This window comes from Vanrija albida (genome assembly GCF_041260175.1).
Source record: "Vanrija albida strain AlHP1 chromosome Unknown contig_2, whole genome shotgun sequence".
Classification (NCBI taxonomy): Eukaryota; Fungi; Basidiomycota; class Tremellomycetes; order Trichosporonales; family Trichosporonaceae; genus Vanrija; species Vanrija albida.
The window spans coordinates 217,216-231,901 of record NW_027191421.1 but is presented as its reverse complement, the minus strand read 5'-3'; the positions used below and the strand labels follow the sequence as shown (position 1 = coordinate 231,901).

Sequence of the window (14,686 nt, the reverse complement as noted above, 5' to 3'; positions counted from 1 at the left end):
CACGCCGACGTCGCCTCCTAGCCTACAACTCGCCTCCTCCTCCCTCCTCTTCGACTCGCCTCGCCCAACGCCCACCATGGCCAACGCGTACGCTACTATCGTCAAGCGCCAGGACCCGCCCAACAACGGCGGGAACAACGGTGGTAACAACAACGGCGGCAACAACAACGGTGGTAACAACAACGGGGGGAACAACGGCGGTAACAACAACGGCAATGGCGGCGGCGCACAGCCCACCCAGCCGCCCAACTCGCAGCAGTCGGGCTCCAACTCGGCCTCGTCCACCTCGACCAGCTCGATCCCCGACTCGGTGCCGGCCGGCGGCATCCTCATGATCGACCCGCCCAACACTGCCTCGTCGAGCTACTACAAGATCCACCCCAGCGAGTTTATCACGTTCCGGTGGAACTTTACGAGCCTTGTGTGAGTCGCCCTCGCCGCCGCGCCGAGCCCCGCTGACCTGCCCCTCCCCAGCGCCACCCCCTCCTCGCTCACCGTCGTCGCATCCTGCCCCGAGAACGGCAACACGTACCCCGTCGGCCCGACCGACGGCTCGCGCAACACGATCAACGGCGCCGCGACCCAGGTCGTGTGGAACCCGTACCAGTGGCAGCAGCAGCCCGGCCAGCCAAAGTTTGCCGTCGCAGAGTACCAGCTCAAGATCTACGCCGGCGACCCGGGCGCGCGCCCGCTGCCCGGCCGCCTCACGCCGTACTCGGGCACAAAGTTTGGCATGTACCTCCCGGCCGCGGCGACACCGCTCGCAGAGTGGACCTGCACGACGTGCTCTGGCGCCGTCGAGGCGCTGTCCCAGCCCGCCGGCCTGTCCATCTTCATGTCGCTCGTGATTGTCCTCATCACGACGATGGGCATGCTGCGGGCGCACTAGCGGCATGGCCGCACACATCCCCACCCAGGCGGTGACGGACTCTGCATTGACGACAACCTTATGCCCTAGCACTGTACATACGTAATGGACACTGTGACTGAGTTGGCCGAGGGCGTGAGCGGAGCGAGCCGCGCGAGGCTGTGGGGGTGGGGTAGTCGTGGCAGGATCGGCCAGGCGTCTCCAGTGGCGCTGGCGCCGAGGCCCTCCGATGGCGCAGCGTCACCCACCTGTGCCGTGTCCGTGGCGAGGCAGCTCGCCCAGTCCCGAGTGGCACCAAGCTGGCCCGGCCCCAGCGCGATGTGCTTTGCGGCGGTGGCGGTCTCGCACCCGTGAGAGTTACAAGGGAGCGGCGGCCCGAGCACGCTGGCTCCCATCATCCTCGTCCTCATGCACTCGGAGCGCGCGTCCATCACGGCAAACGTCGCCCTCCCCCTCCTGTTGTTGCTACTAGCGTCCGCGTCCCCGCAGGCCGTCATTGCCGCGTCCCTCGCCGCCGCGTTCGTCCTCGCCCCGCGCCCACCATCCACCATGTCGTCTAAAGTAAGCCGCCCCCAGCGCAGAGCTCACCCAGAACCCCCTGGCCCTCGTCCTCCGGCCCGTCGTGCAGGCGTCGGCGTCCCCAAGCCCGAACTGGCACTTTGCCGGCCCGGCGCCGGCGCCTGCCTCGGCGCCAGAGTCGGTCGACCTCTCGGCGCCCGCGTCGCCCGTCCTCGAGTCGTTCGACCTGACGCTCGCCCACGCCCTCCCCGGCAAGGGGACCGCCGAAGCCGACGCCGCGGGCCTCGGCCCGCTCCTCGCGCTCGCGTCCGACCCCGCCGCCGAGCACGTGGCCGCGCACCTCGCCGCCGCGCTCGAGGCCTTCGTCGCGGCGACGGCGCCGGCGCCAGTCCTGGAGGGTTTGACCCCCGCCCAGCGCCTGCTCTTCCTCTTCGCGAGCCCGGCGCTCGCGGGCGCGTGGGGCGCGCTTGGCGCCGTTGCCGGCGTGCTTTCCCCCCGGCTGGCGGTGCGGGACGAGAGGCGCATACATGCGTGGGGGCAGAGCCAGGCGACCTGTGCGCTGGTGGGGCGGTACAGGGATGAGGTGGGCGAGCGAGCGAGCGGCGCAGCCGCGAGCGAGCGTTGTGCGACTGATGGGCATCGCTGACGCGACGACTAGGTCGGCTCCTTCGTCACGGCGTACGACACGGTCGACGCGCTGGCCACCGAGCTCGCGAGCGACAACGAGCAGTGAGTGGGTGTGGGTGGGTGTGCGCCGTGCGGGCCCCTCTCGCCCAGCCCCCGGCCCCGTGTGGCGAGCTCGCTGACGCTCGCCCGCCCGCAGATACGCCCTCGCCGTGCTCACGACCTACGTCGACGCGCGCCTCGCGGCGGGGTACACGCGCGACACGGCTGCGCGCCAGCTGAGCTTTGTGCAGCAGAGCGTGGGTGCGGGAGTCGGGCTGCTAATGACCCAGGTACGCCGCTACATCGCCGTGTTTGCCGCCGCGAGGGAGCGGTACGCGTTCGCCGTGCTGACGTGGTAGTGGCGGCCGCGAGCAGCCGCCTGCCTCGATGTCACTGCCACACGCCGTGCCGCACACACAGCCCATAGAATTCTCATGACCATGCATCCGTAGAGGGCCGAGCGCCGAGCGCGTTGGGGCCGCACGGGCCACGGGCCGCGGGCGACCTCCACGCCGTGTCCACGGCCGTAGACCGCGCCGAGCAGCGACGAGCGACAGTGACGAGCGTGACCATCTGCTCGATGGCGAGACATTCTCACGATCTCGCTCGCCACCATCGCCGCGCACACACACGCCGCGCCTCATCGGTTCCCGCGCCCCCCTCCCCCGCCCCATGCCAGCGGCGCCCGCGCCCGCGCTCCGCCCCCTCCTGCTCCCCCCACTGCTCCTCCTCCTCCCCGAGCGCAACCTCTGGCTCCACCGCTCCTTGCGCGACATTGCGTATAACACCGAGCCGTTGCCTGGCGCCGTTGCCGTTCGTCAGCCGCTGCTCAACCGCGTCTCGCGTGCCGCCACTGCCCACCTCCAGCAAGCCCTCACGCCCAAGCCATGCCCTACGCGCCCACCCCAGCGACGCGCGCCGCGCTGAACTCGAACGTAAGTCGAGCGGCGCAAGGCTTCTCCCCCGCGTGGCCTCTCCCCCGCCCCTCTCGGGTCGCTCGCTGGCGCTCGCTGACCCTCAGTACCTCAACATCTTCACCGACGGCCCGCCGCCCCCGTCCACCCCCCCGTTCGTGCGCCGCGCGTCCGGCCCCAAGCCCGGCGTCGTCGTCCCACGCCTCGTGAGCACCGACTGGCCGTTCAGCACGCGCCCGACCGCGGCCGGGGCGCCGGCGTCGCGCGCGCTCCCGCCGCTCGATTCCCCGGGCGACGAGTTTGCCGTCGTCACGTCGCCCCGGAGCGCGGGCTACGGGTCGCCGCTGCCCACGGCCACGGAGGTGTCCGAGGCGGACGCGGGCGACGACGACGGCGACGGCGCGACCGTTGCCGAGCGAACCCCCGTCGCCGAGCGCGCGCTCCTCCCCTGGTCCCCGCTGCAGGACGACGCGAGCGCCGGCTTCGCGACCCTCCTCGCGCTGCCCGCGCTCGCCGACCCCGACCTCCAGACGGCGCTGCACCACCTCGCGGGCGCGCTCGAGGCGTTCGCGAGCGCCGTGGCCGCGCGCCGCGCCGGCCCGCACGCGGCGGCCGAGGGGCTCCTGCTCGGGCGGGACGGCTCGATCCTCGGCGCCGGGGTGAGCGCGCGCGCGCCGGACGGGCTCGAGGTCGTCAGCCCGGGGACGGTGCACCCCGCCGCGATCTCGGCCTCGGCGTACACGCCGGCGCAGCGCCTCCTCTTCCTCGCGGCCAGCCCGGCGCTCGACACGGCGTGGGCGCCGCTCGTGGCGCTCGTCCGCGCTCTCGAGTCAACGCTCGACGACGCGACGGAGCGCGGGGTCATCGCCGAGCTTAGGGCCGAGTTCATGGGCGCCCTCCGTGGTGCCGTCGCGCCGCCCAACTCCGCTGCCAGCGTCGCGAGCGAGAGCGACGACCCGCACCCACACCCCGTGGTGCAGTACGCGCGCGTGCCTAGTTTCCCCGACATTCGTCATTAGCGGGGGGCGGGCTGGCGGCGGGCGGACATTTGCGCAGAGTGGGGCGGTCCGAGCACTATAGTCATGGCATGCAGCGGTTGGTGTGGCGGTGGGGTGGAGGCAATGGGAAGAGTTGCGGACGGGGGTGGCGGGGCGGGGGGGGGGGGGGGGGCGGGGGGGCGGCCCGGTCTTCCGCGAGCGCGCCGAGTTCAGCACCCTCGCTCGCCGGCTGCAGCACCCCGTCGCTGCTCACGCCTGCCCCGCCGTACCCTCGCTCACGGCTGCGCCGCTCGCTCGCAAATCTACTAGATACATCAAGCTACAATCACAACACTACACAATCGCCTCTTCTGGGACCTCGCGCACGACGCCGTTGAGCCCGAGCCCGTTGGCCTTTGGCACCTTTGGCAGGGCCGTCTTAGACACAAGCGGGGACACCGAGTTGCGGCGCACGTTGGGGTGCTCGCCGTCGGGGTGCGAGTGCATGTACGTGACGAGGTCGACCATGCGGTTGGAGAAGCCAAACTCGTTGTCGTACCACGCGATAATTTTGGCCGTGTACTCGTCGAGGACGACGCACGCGTCCTCATCGATGATGCTGGACAGCGACGAGGTGAGGTAGTCTGTGGACACGAGCTTCTCGTCCGACACTGAGAGCACGCCGCGCACGCCACCGCCCGAGACGGGCGTGTCCGCCGCGTCGCGGAACGCGCTGATGAGCTCCTTCTTGCTTGCGAAGGGCCGGGTGGTCCTCACGGTCAGGTCGACGAGCGACACGTTGGTGACGGGCACGCGCACGCTGATCCCCTGGAACTTGCCTGCCAGCTGGGGGAGGACGCGGACGACGGCCTGCGCGGCGCCGGTGGAGGCCGGGATGATGTTGCCCATCGCACTGCGGCCCGAGCGCAGGTCCTTTGTGCTGAAGCCGTCGAGCACCTTCTGCGACGCGGTCGACGCGTGGATCGTCGTCATCATGCCGGACTCGATGCCGAACGCAGAGTCGAGCACGGAGGCGAGCGGGGCCAGGCAGTTGGTCGTGCAGCTCGCGTTGGAGACGACGTCCTCGCCAGCGTAGTCGCGGTGGTTGACCCCGTAGACGAGGTTGTGCGCGTCCTTTGACGGCGCGGAGATGATGACCTTCTTGGCGTGCGCGTCGGTGATGTGCGCGCTCGCCGCCGCCACGAGCGTGTACTTGCCCGTCGACTCCATGACGTACTCTGCGCCCGCGGTCGACCAGTCGAGGTTCTTGGGGTCGCGCTGGCTGAAGAGGTGGATCAGGCGCCCGCGGTAGAGCAGGGCTTGGGGGTTGGGGTTCTTGTCGGTGCGCGGGAGCATGCCTGGGTGGTCGGGGGGTGCGATGGTCACTTCCGCCTGGTTGGGCAGCGGGCCGTGCGTCGAGTCGTGCCGGATGGCTGTGAGCAGGTGCTCGAGGGTGGACGCCGTGTGGTTGATGGCGACGAGGCGGATGTCGTCGCGGAACAGGCAGATGCGGAAGAGCGCGCGGCCTGGGGTGTCAGCGGGGTGTCGAGAGGAGAGGGGGGGGGACGGGTCGGTTGGGGGGTAGGTGTGGCAGTGGCGGAGGACGGCGAAGCGACGGCGTCGCGGCGCCGAGGCCGGCGCATCGCCTCGCCGCCACAACCGCCGCCCACCAACACAGCCCACACACACCTACTCACCAATGCGGCCGAAGCCGTTGATGCCGATGGTAGGCACAGAGGGGGTAGCGACGCCGAGAGTCACTGCGGGGGGAGTCAGTCACCAGTGTCAGCGCGAGCACCGACGGCACAGGCAGGCACTATCGCGGCCACTGCCAGTGCCACTCGGCCTCGACTCACTGTTGATCATTCGCTGCGTGGGGTTACGGACCGACGCACACGCTCCCACACGTACTTATATACAAGCCGTTCTCTCCGCGCTCTCATCGCCCAGCCCACCCCGACGGACGGCGCGGGCCACAGCGCCGCCCGCGACCGACCGGCCCGCCCGCGACCGATATCTAGGAATGCGGGGTAGCCACACACTTCGGCGGTAGGTGGCAATGGGCCACTTGGTCGCGGCCACAAGCGGGCCGCGGCGCTCGGCCGGGTTATGCCGCCGATTTCCGGGCGGCCACGTGCGCGCACGTGGCGGGGTCGCCGGGATAAGGTGGGTTAAGTGGGCGTGTCTGCGGGGCGGGGTGTGGGGCAGCGTGAACGCGGGGGACGAGGTGCACATGTCCGATGGGCGCGGTGCTGGCGTGGGGTAGTCGCGAGTCGTTGCGAGGCGGCGGCGGGGGGCTCGGGGGAAGAGATTCCATAATCCCGAGGGTGGTGGGCTGCGTGTTTCGGCGCGCGTCGGGCGGCGTGTGCGGGGTGGGCGGCGAGGGCTAGCTAGCGACGGCTAGCGAGCAGAGCTTGGGCTGCATGCTCCGGCAGTGTTCCACGGTGCGAGAGAAGTGCGAGGCGGGCGAGGGCGATCAGGCTGTGCGCGGAAGCGAGCGAGGGCCACAGCGTGGTGAGGCGGGGTAAAAACTTTGAGTCGGCCGCGGCGCGGGGGTGGGTGCTGCGGGGTCGGCGTGCGGTGTGTAGGCAAGCATGCAGCGGCGGAATGCATGGCCCGATGCGCCGCGCCGCTGTCGACGAGCGGCGTGCTAGGTGAGTGTGGTGGCGGGCGAGGCAGGTGGTGGGCGAGGGATGGTGCTCGACTCACAGAAGTCACGTGCCGCCCTGCCGCGTGCCTCTGACATCGATATCTGCCACTCTCCACTCCACCCCGCTCGACAATTAACGATGTCCGCTGATATGATATGGTCACGAGGCGGGGACAGGGGCAAGGGTACCGGCCCGCCCCAGCATCTCGGACAGCGGCGCCGCTGGGCAGCCAGCAAAACTTTTACCTAGCGGGGTGGTTGACGCCCCCGACGTCGTCGTCCCCGCCGGCCTGGCACACGTCGTCGACGCGCCATTCCTCGCACCCTGCAAGCAAGATACCGATCGCTATCTAGATACGATATGGCGGTGCGAGGGTGCGGCGCGCGGCGCCCGGCCGGCGGCGCTGCGGGGTGCTGCGGCTTACTGTCCAAGCGGCGGCGGTGCCGCTCTGCATGCCTCGGCCCCTCGGCCTCGGCGTGGTATCAGCGCGGAGATGGGCCGATCTCCGCTGCCGGCGGGCGGCTCGCGCCCCGGCCCCGGCCCGCCCTCTCCAGCGGCAGGCTTATCACGCACCCTTAGTCAGGTTACGCGAGGAAGGCCAAACATCGCGCTCGCCGTCGGCGATCACGACGCGCTGGGGCTGCGGGCTGCGGTGCCGGGCGTCGACGCTGACGCTGCTGAGTGAGCTCTGGCAGGCGGCATGGGGGCCGAACGGGCTGCACACGCCGACGACGCTCGACGTGCGCCGCCGTCACCGCCACAGTGGTGCTCGCTCGCTCCTCGCTCACTGATCGCCTGCTGCGCGCCGCTGCTATCGAGAGACGGGCAGTCGCAGGGTCGCTGCACGCCCACGGCCAGGGTTTGCGGAAGCGGACCGAGCAAACAGCCTGACGGTCTGGATTCTCGATGGGACGATTGAGCGATTTCCTGCTGCCTGCCGGGGAACCCGGGGCGAGCTCGGCCAAGCCGGAGTATGGGGCAGGTAGCTGCGGGCAGGTCGGTCTCGACCAGCTCGCTTGCAGCTGCTCGCTTTCATGCAGATCTGTGCAGATCAGGCTGCGGCAGCCTCGCAGTGGCACCTCGCGTGACGTCGTGTGGAGCCTTGTGGCATGTTCATGTGGGCCGCGAGAATAAAGCGGATGGCTGGTGACATCAGTCGAGTGGAGCGTGCATGCGTGCAGAGCAGAGCAGCGCGACGACGGCGGGAAAGCCGGCGGGGCGGCTACCGCCGGTTGCCTGTTGTGCTCGCGCGGGGAGGTCCGGAGGTCGAGCTTGACCGTGGGCGCCACGCTGCAAGCGGCTGATGTCATTGGGACATTATGCCCTAGACGACGGACGGGCGACGAGCAAGGCACGCAAACAATTCAACTGTATTGGGCTCGAATACAAGTTGGGAGCAAGATTCTAAATGGGCGACTAATTGACGGCGAACCGGCGACTACCCACATGTGTGCCCTGGACACTGTTCCTTGGAGCTCGCGCCGTCGCCGCCGTCGGGGGCCGAGAGACGAACAGTGGCCCCCGCCGTGGTCTGCCCCGCCGTCGGTCACTGACGGCATGCAGGCCACTGTCAGCCGATTCGATGACGCCTGCGCACCGGATGGAAGAGGTGTGCAGTGGTGAGCAGCAGCACGACGCCTGCAGCACCAAGGCCGATGGCTTGGCTCTCGGGCGAGGTCCAAGGGAAAAAATCGAGCCAAGGCCGACCCCCCGAGTCCCCCACCGACACGGCGACAGACACCACTCTCCCCCCTGGACGTTTATTATCGTGACGGGCAATGGCTCAAGTATAAAGAACCAACAGCCCCCTCTTGATCCCCATTCTTCCCCCCTCAATAGACCTAGACCCAGCTGCGACGTCCGACAACCAGGTGACGCACGCGACGACAAGGTAATCCTCACCCGACACACCCACCTCGACTCACCCCCCTCCACCCCGCCCAACTTTGTAAACAGACCCCATTCCACCCCCCCTTCCCCCGCCCCAATGTCGTTTGGCACTTTTCCGTCAAACAACGACGGGACAGCGGGCTATGACGGCTCTGGCACCCGCCGCAGGTCGAGCGTCAACACGCCCAGCTCGCCCCTCGCCCGCAAGGTCTCGCTCGGCTTCCGCAGCCCCCGCGACGACGAGTTTGAGGAGGCCGAGGAATATTTCACGCCCCAGCACGAGCGCCGCGAAGAGGTCGTGACCCTCGCCCGCCAGATCACGCGCCAGTCCATCACGCGCGAGCCCACGCGCAACACGCTCAACCGCACCACGACAAACACAAACGTCGAGCGCAAGGACCTGTTCGACTACGAGCCCGGAAGCGACCTCGACCCCTACTCGGACAGCTTTGACGTCCAGAAGTGGACCCGCCGCCTCGTGCAGTGCAGCGGTGACCGCCCCCGCACGGCCGGTATCGCCTACCGCCACCTCAGCGTGCATGGTTTCGGCTCTGATGCTGGTGAGTCCTGTTTGGTCGTGGGAGTCGGTGTGCGCTGGGGCCGGGGGGACGGACGTGGTGTGATCGACGAGACCCGTGATACGGTCATGTCTTGGATCTGGCCTGCTTGCTAGCGGCGACTGTTGTCAAGCCACTTGGCGCAGTCATGATTCAGTACGACGCTATCACGAGAGGCGCAAGAGGCAAAAGTGGGCAGCAAAGGTTGGGCTGGGGATGACGCAGCCCATCCCGGCGGACACGATGGCCACGCGCTAGTGGGCCGGTCGTGCATCCGAGAGTGGTGACTGCTGGCCACGGCGACTGTGACGGTGGTCGCGGCCATTGCATCGACGAGCTCGATGGCAATGCTGTTGGCACCACCACCAACCCCTGCCATTGTTTACACCCCTCGTGTGGAGTCGGCGCCTCCGATCGGTCCGCCGCTCCACCCAACTCAATCACAAACGGTCACCCTTGACCCCCTGATGCCGTTATTACCCATGTTGCACAACCCATGACCTTTCTTTTACCCTGTGGCAACGCGCTAACAAGCGACCAGACTACCAAAAGACGGTTGGCAACATCCTCTACTCTGGCCTCCAGAGCTTGCGCGACCTCGTTACAGGCCGCAAGCGCAAGGTCCAGATCCTCGACAATGTCGACGGTGAGCTCGATGCGGGCGAGATGCTCGTCGTCCTCGGCCCTCCCGGCTCGGGATGTACCACCCTTCTCAAGGCCATTGCCGGCGAGATGAACGGTATCTACCTCGACGACGATGCCGAGATCAACTACCGCGGTATCACGCCCAAGCAGATGCACACCCAGTTCCGTGGTGAGGCAATCTACACTGCCGAGGTCGACGTCCACTTCCCCAACCTTGTCGTTGGTGACACGCTCGAGTTTGCCGCCCGTGCCCGTGCCCCCCGCCACCCTCCCCTCGGCCTCAAGCACGACGAGTTTGCCCGCTCGCTCCGCGATGTCATGATGTCCATCTTCGGCATCAGCCACACTATCAACACCAAGGTCGGCAACGACTTTATCCGTGGTGTCTCGGGTGGTGAGCGCAAGCGTGTCTCGATTGCCGAGGCTGCCCTTGCCGGCGCCCCCCTCCAGTGCTGGGACAACTCGACTCGTGGTCTCGACGCTGCCAACGCCATCGAGTTCGTCAAGAACCTCCGCTCCGGTGCCGACCACTTTGGCACGACCTCGGTCGTCGCCATCTACCAGGCGCCCCAGGCCGCGTACGACATCTTCGACAAGGTCTGTGTCCTCTACGAGGGCGAGCAGATCTACTTCGGCCCCACCACTGCCGCCAAGCAGTTCTTCGTCGACATGGGCTTCTTCTGCCCCGAGCAGCAGACCACCCCCGACTTCCTCACCTCGCTCACCGCCCCTGGCGAGCGTCAGGCCCGCAAGGGCTTCGAGTCCAAGGTGCCCACGACTCCCAAGGAGTTTGCTGCCCGCTGGCGCGAGTCGCCGACCTACGCTGCCCTCCAGCAGTCGATCACCGACTTCGACGCCAAGTACCCCACCAACGGCGAGCACTACGAGAAGTTCCTCGCGTCGCGCCGCGCCCAGCAGTCCAAGCACATCCGCCCCGGATCGCCCTACACGCTCAGCTACATTGGCCAGATCCAGCTCTGTCTCCGCCGTGGCTTCCAGCGTCTCAAGGCCGACCCGTCGCTCACCTTCACTCAGCTCTTTGGTAACATTATCATGGGTCTCATCATCTCGTCGATCTTCTTCAACCTCCAGCCTACGACCGACTCGTTCTACGCTCGTGGCTCTCTGCTCTTCTTCGCTGTCCTGCTGAACGCCTTCGGTTCCGCCCTCGAGATTCTGACTCTGTACGCCCAGCGTAACATTGTCGAGAAGCACTCGCAGTATGCCTTCTACCACCCCTCGGCCGAAGCGTTCGCATCAATGCTTACCGACATGCCCTACAAGATCACAAACTGCATCATCTTCAACTGTATCCTCTACTTCATGACCAACCTCCGCCGCGAGCCGGGACCCTTCTTCTACTTCTTGTTCGTGTCGTTCCTCCTGACACTTACAATGTCGATGCTCTTCCGCTCCATCGCCTCGCTCTCGCGCTCCCTCACCCAGGCTCTCGCGCCTGCTGCGGTCATCATCCTCGGTATTGTCATCTACGCCGGTTTCGCCCTCCCCGTGCCCTCGATGCACGGCTGGTCGCGCTGGATCAACTACATCAACCCCGTCGCCTACGGCTTCGAGTCGCTCATGGTCAACGAGTTCCACAACCGCGAGTACGAGTGTGCCACGTTCACCCCTGCCGGCCCCGGCTACCCCACCTCGGGCCCCGGTGTTGTCTGCTCGACTGTCGGCTCGGTTGCTGGCGCCACCACTGTCAACGGTGACGCTTACATCAACGCCGCGTACCAGTACTACCACTCGCACAAGTGGCGCAACGTCGGTATCATCTTCGCCTTCATGATCGGACTCCTCGCTGTCTACCTTGGTGCCACCGAGCTCATCTCCGCCGCCCGCTCCAAGGGTGAAATCCTCATCTACCCGCGCGGCCACATCCCCAAGGAGCTCAAGGAGGGCAAGTCGGGCGACGAGGAGTCGGGTGCCGTCAAGGCTGGTGCTGGCAAGAAGGATGGCGCCGCGCACGATGTTGCCGACGGCATCATTCAGCGCCAGACCTCCATCTTCTCCTGGAAGGACGTTGTCTACGACATCAAGATCAAGGGCGAGCCCCGCCGCATTCTCGACCACGTCGACGGTTGGGTCAAGCCTGGTACTCTGACCGCCCTCATGGGTGTCTCGGGTGCCGGTAAGACTACTCTCCTTGATGTCCTCGCTACCCGTGTTACCATGGGCGTTGTCACTGGTGAAATGCTTGTCGATGGCTTCCCCCGTGACGTCTCTTTCCAGCGCAAGACCGGTTACGTCCAGCAGCAGGATCTTCACCTCGAGACCTCGACCGTTCGTGAGGCTCTCCGCTTCTCTGCCGTTCTCCGCCAGCCCCACGCTACCCCCCGCGAGGAGAAGTACGCCTACGTCGAGGAGGTCCTCAAGCTCCTCGAGATGGACGCCTACGCCGACGCCGTCGTCGGTGTGCCCGGTGAGGGTCTCAACGTCGAGCAGCGCAAGCGTCTCACCATTGGTGTCGAGCTTGTCGCCAAGCCTGCCCTCCTTCTCTTCCTTGACGAGCCTACCTCGGGTCTCGACTCGCAGACGTCGTGGAACATTCTTCAGCTCCTCCGCAAGCTCACTGCCAACGGCCAGGCCATTCTCTGCACCATCCACCAGCCCTCTGCCATGCTCTTCGAGCAGTTCGACCGTCTCCTCTTCCTCGCCAAGGGTGGCCGCACCGTATACTACGGCGAGGTCGGCCAGCAGTCTTCCATCCTCATCGACTACTTTGAGCGCACCGGTGCCCCCAAGTGCCCCAAGGGTGCCAACCCTGCCGAGTGGATGCTCTCTGCCATCGGCGCCGCCCCCGGCTCGCACTCTGACGTTGACTGGCACGAGGCTTGGAAGGCGTCCCCCGAGCGCGTCGCCGTTCGCGAGGAGCTCGCCCGTCTCAAGCGCGAGGGCCAGCAGGCTGGCGACCAGTCCAAGAACAAGGCCAACGACAAGGCTGCCTACGCCGAGTTTGCCGCGCCCTTCACCGTCCAGCTGTTCGAGGTCCTCCGCCGTGTCTTCCAGCAGTACTGGCGCACCCCGTCGTACATCTGGGCCAAGATTGCCCTCTGTGCCGTCTCGGCTCTGTTCATCGGCTTCTCTTTCTTCAAGGCCAGCAACTCGCAGCAGGGTCTCCAGAACCAGCTCTTCTCCGTCTTCATGATGTTCACCATCTTCGGCCAGCTCGTCCAGCAGATCATGCCCAACTTCGTCATCCAGCGCTCGCTTTACGAGGTCCGTGAGCGCCCCTCCAAGACCTACGGCTGGATCGTCTTCATCCTCTCCAACATCATTGTCGAGATCCCTTGGTCACTCTTCGTCGGCACCATCTTCTTCTTCTGCTGGTACTACCCCATCGGCTACTACCGCAACGCCGTCGTGACCGACACTGTCCACGAGCGTGGTGCCCTCATGTGGCTCTTCATCGAGGCCTTCATGCTCTTCACCTCGACCTTTGCCACCATGATCGTCGCCGGTATCGAGCTCGCCGAGACTGCCGGTAACATTGCCAACCTGCTCTTCTCGCTCTGCCTCATGTTCTGTGGTGTCCTCGTCTCCGGCTCGGCCCTTCCCGGCTTCTGGAAGTTCATGTGGCGCGTGTCCCCCTTCACCTACTTTGTTGAGGGCATGCTCGGTACCGCCGTCGCCCGCACCAACGTCGTCTGCGCCGACATCGAGTACGTCCACTTCCAGCCTCAGGGAGGCGCTTCGTGCGAGGCCTACATGGCTCCGTACATTGGCGTCGCTGGCGGCTACCTGCAGAACCCCTCGGCGTCCTCGGACTGTGCCTTCTGCCCCCTCAACGAGACCGACACCTTCCTGAGCGCCTTCGAGATCAAGTACGCCCACCGCTGGCGCGACTTTGGCCTCGTCTGGGTCTACATCATTGTCAACATTGTCGGTGCCATCTTCTTCTACTGGCTCGCCCGTGTCCCCAAGAAGAGCAAGCAGGCCCAGGAGCAGCAGGAGGACGTCGCGCCGGCTCCGGGCGACGCCTCGCGCCAGGTCACCAAGACGGACGACGGACACAAGAACGGCGGCCTGTACGAGCCTACCAACGAGAAGCAGGCGTACAACACGACTGCTACCGTCAACAAGGCTGTCGACAACTCGGACTCGACGATCGCTGGCAGCGACGGCTCGCCCGGCAGCGAGAAGCCCTCGGTGCTTCCCGTCGGCAACGAGTACCAGCCGCCCGTCGCCACGAGCGCCGTCGACACCAACTACCACCCCGCCGCCGTCGAGCTTGACCACGACGTCACCCGTGTGCCTTCGGTCGACGCGCAGCCCGTCAACGTCCCTGCTGCGAGCCCAGCAGTCGGCGTCCCGGGCACCTACCCTCGCGGCACCACCCCCAACAACATCTAGATAGACAGAGTGGGCTGCCGCCGCTCTAGCAGTATTGTCATCTCATAATAGCGTTTATTAGCGTCATGCACCGATTGAACATTGGACGTTGGGGCAATGGGCAATTAATCTACGGGGGCAGCCAGTGGGTTGTGTTGAGGCAGGGGCGAGTGAGCTTGTAAGGAAGTGACCGAGCCCACGAGCACCGAAGTCGTTTGCGCAACGGATAATTCCGGCTCCACTTGGAGCGACGGTTCCATGCAGCCTCAACAACAGTAGGTACGCAGTTCGACCCCGCTCGCTGTCCGACCCCACTCGCAGTCTCAGACCCGTCTGAGAGGGAGACCCGGGTCCAGGGACGGAGGACACTGCGTTTTGTGTGTGGCGTTTGTGTGCTGTGTGGAATGGTGCGAAGGCGTGGCGCGGCTTGCACGATCGGAGCAACGATGCCATGTGACCGTTTCCTCCTACCCCATGCACACACGCACAGCCCACGCAGGTACACACGTCGAAGGAGGTGAGCGCAACGAAGGGGCTTGGGGTTGGTGTGAGCGCGAGTGTGAGGCAGGGACGCGGAACTCTGTCGGAGCGTGGCAGTGCAAGTGGCCCGAGTCAACGGAATGAATGCGTAATGGCGCCATGGACACAGAAATGCGTAATG

At 66.5% G+C, this 14,686-nt stretch overlaps 5 protein-coding genes across 5 annotated transcripts; 4 read left to right on the top strand and 1 right to left on the bottom strand.

Moving 5' to 3' along the window:
* Positions 1–76: 76 nt before the first annotated feature.
* Q8F55_001727 (uncharacterized protein) lies at positions 77–889 on the top strand (the record flags this gene model as incomplete). Its single annotated transcript, XM_069350343.1, has 2 exons — positions 77–423; positions 475–889. 2 exons carry the CDS (start codon positions 77–79, stop codon positions 887–889), a joined length of 762 nt encoding a protein of 253 aa, XP_069210729.1.
* A 528-nt stretch (positions 890–1,417) lies between these two features.
* Q8F55_001726 (uncharacterized protein) lies at positions 1,418–2,412 on the top strand (the record flags this gene model as incomplete). Its single annotated transcript, XM_069350342.1, has 4 exons — positions 1,418–1,429; positions 1,461–1,970; positions 2,046–2,116; positions 2,211–2,412. 4 exons carry the CDS (start codon positions 1,418–1,420, stop codon positions 2,410–2,412), a joined length of 795 nt encoding a protein of 264 aa, XP_069210728.1.
* A 528-nt stretch (positions 2,413–2,940) lies between these two features.
* Q8F55_001725 (uncharacterized protein) lies at positions 2,941–3,986 on the top strand (the record flags this gene model as incomplete). Its single annotated transcript, XM_069350341.1, has 2 exons — positions 2,941–2,988; positions 3,075–3,986. 2 exons carry the CDS (start codon positions 2,941–2,943, stop codon positions 3,984–3,986), a joined length of 960 nt encoding a protein of 319 aa, XP_069210727.1.
* A 312-nt stretch (positions 3,987–4,298) lies between these two features.
* Q8F55_001724 (uncharacterized protein) lies at positions 4,299–5,810 on the bottom strand (the record flags this gene model as incomplete). The annotated part of the gene is made up of 3 exons (XM_069350340.1): positions 4,299–5,470; positions 5,642–5,704; positions 5,801–5,810. 3 exons carry the CDS (start codon positions 5,808–5,810, stop codon positions 4,299–4,301), a joined length of 1,245 nt encoding a protein of 414 aa, XP_069210726.1.
* A 2,772-nt stretch (positions 5,811–8,582) lies between these two features.
* CDR1 (Multidrug resistance protein) lies at positions 8,583–14,046 on the top strand (the record flags this gene model as incomplete). Its single annotated transcript, XM_069350339.1, has 2 exons — positions 8,583–9,045; positions 9,584–14,046. The coding sequence occupies 2 exons, from the start codon at positions 8,583–8,585 to the stop codon at positions 14,044–14,046; spliced, it is 4,926 nt and encodes a 1,641-aa protein (XP_069210725.1).
* Between the last annotated feature and the right edge of the window lie 640 nt (positions 14,047–14,686).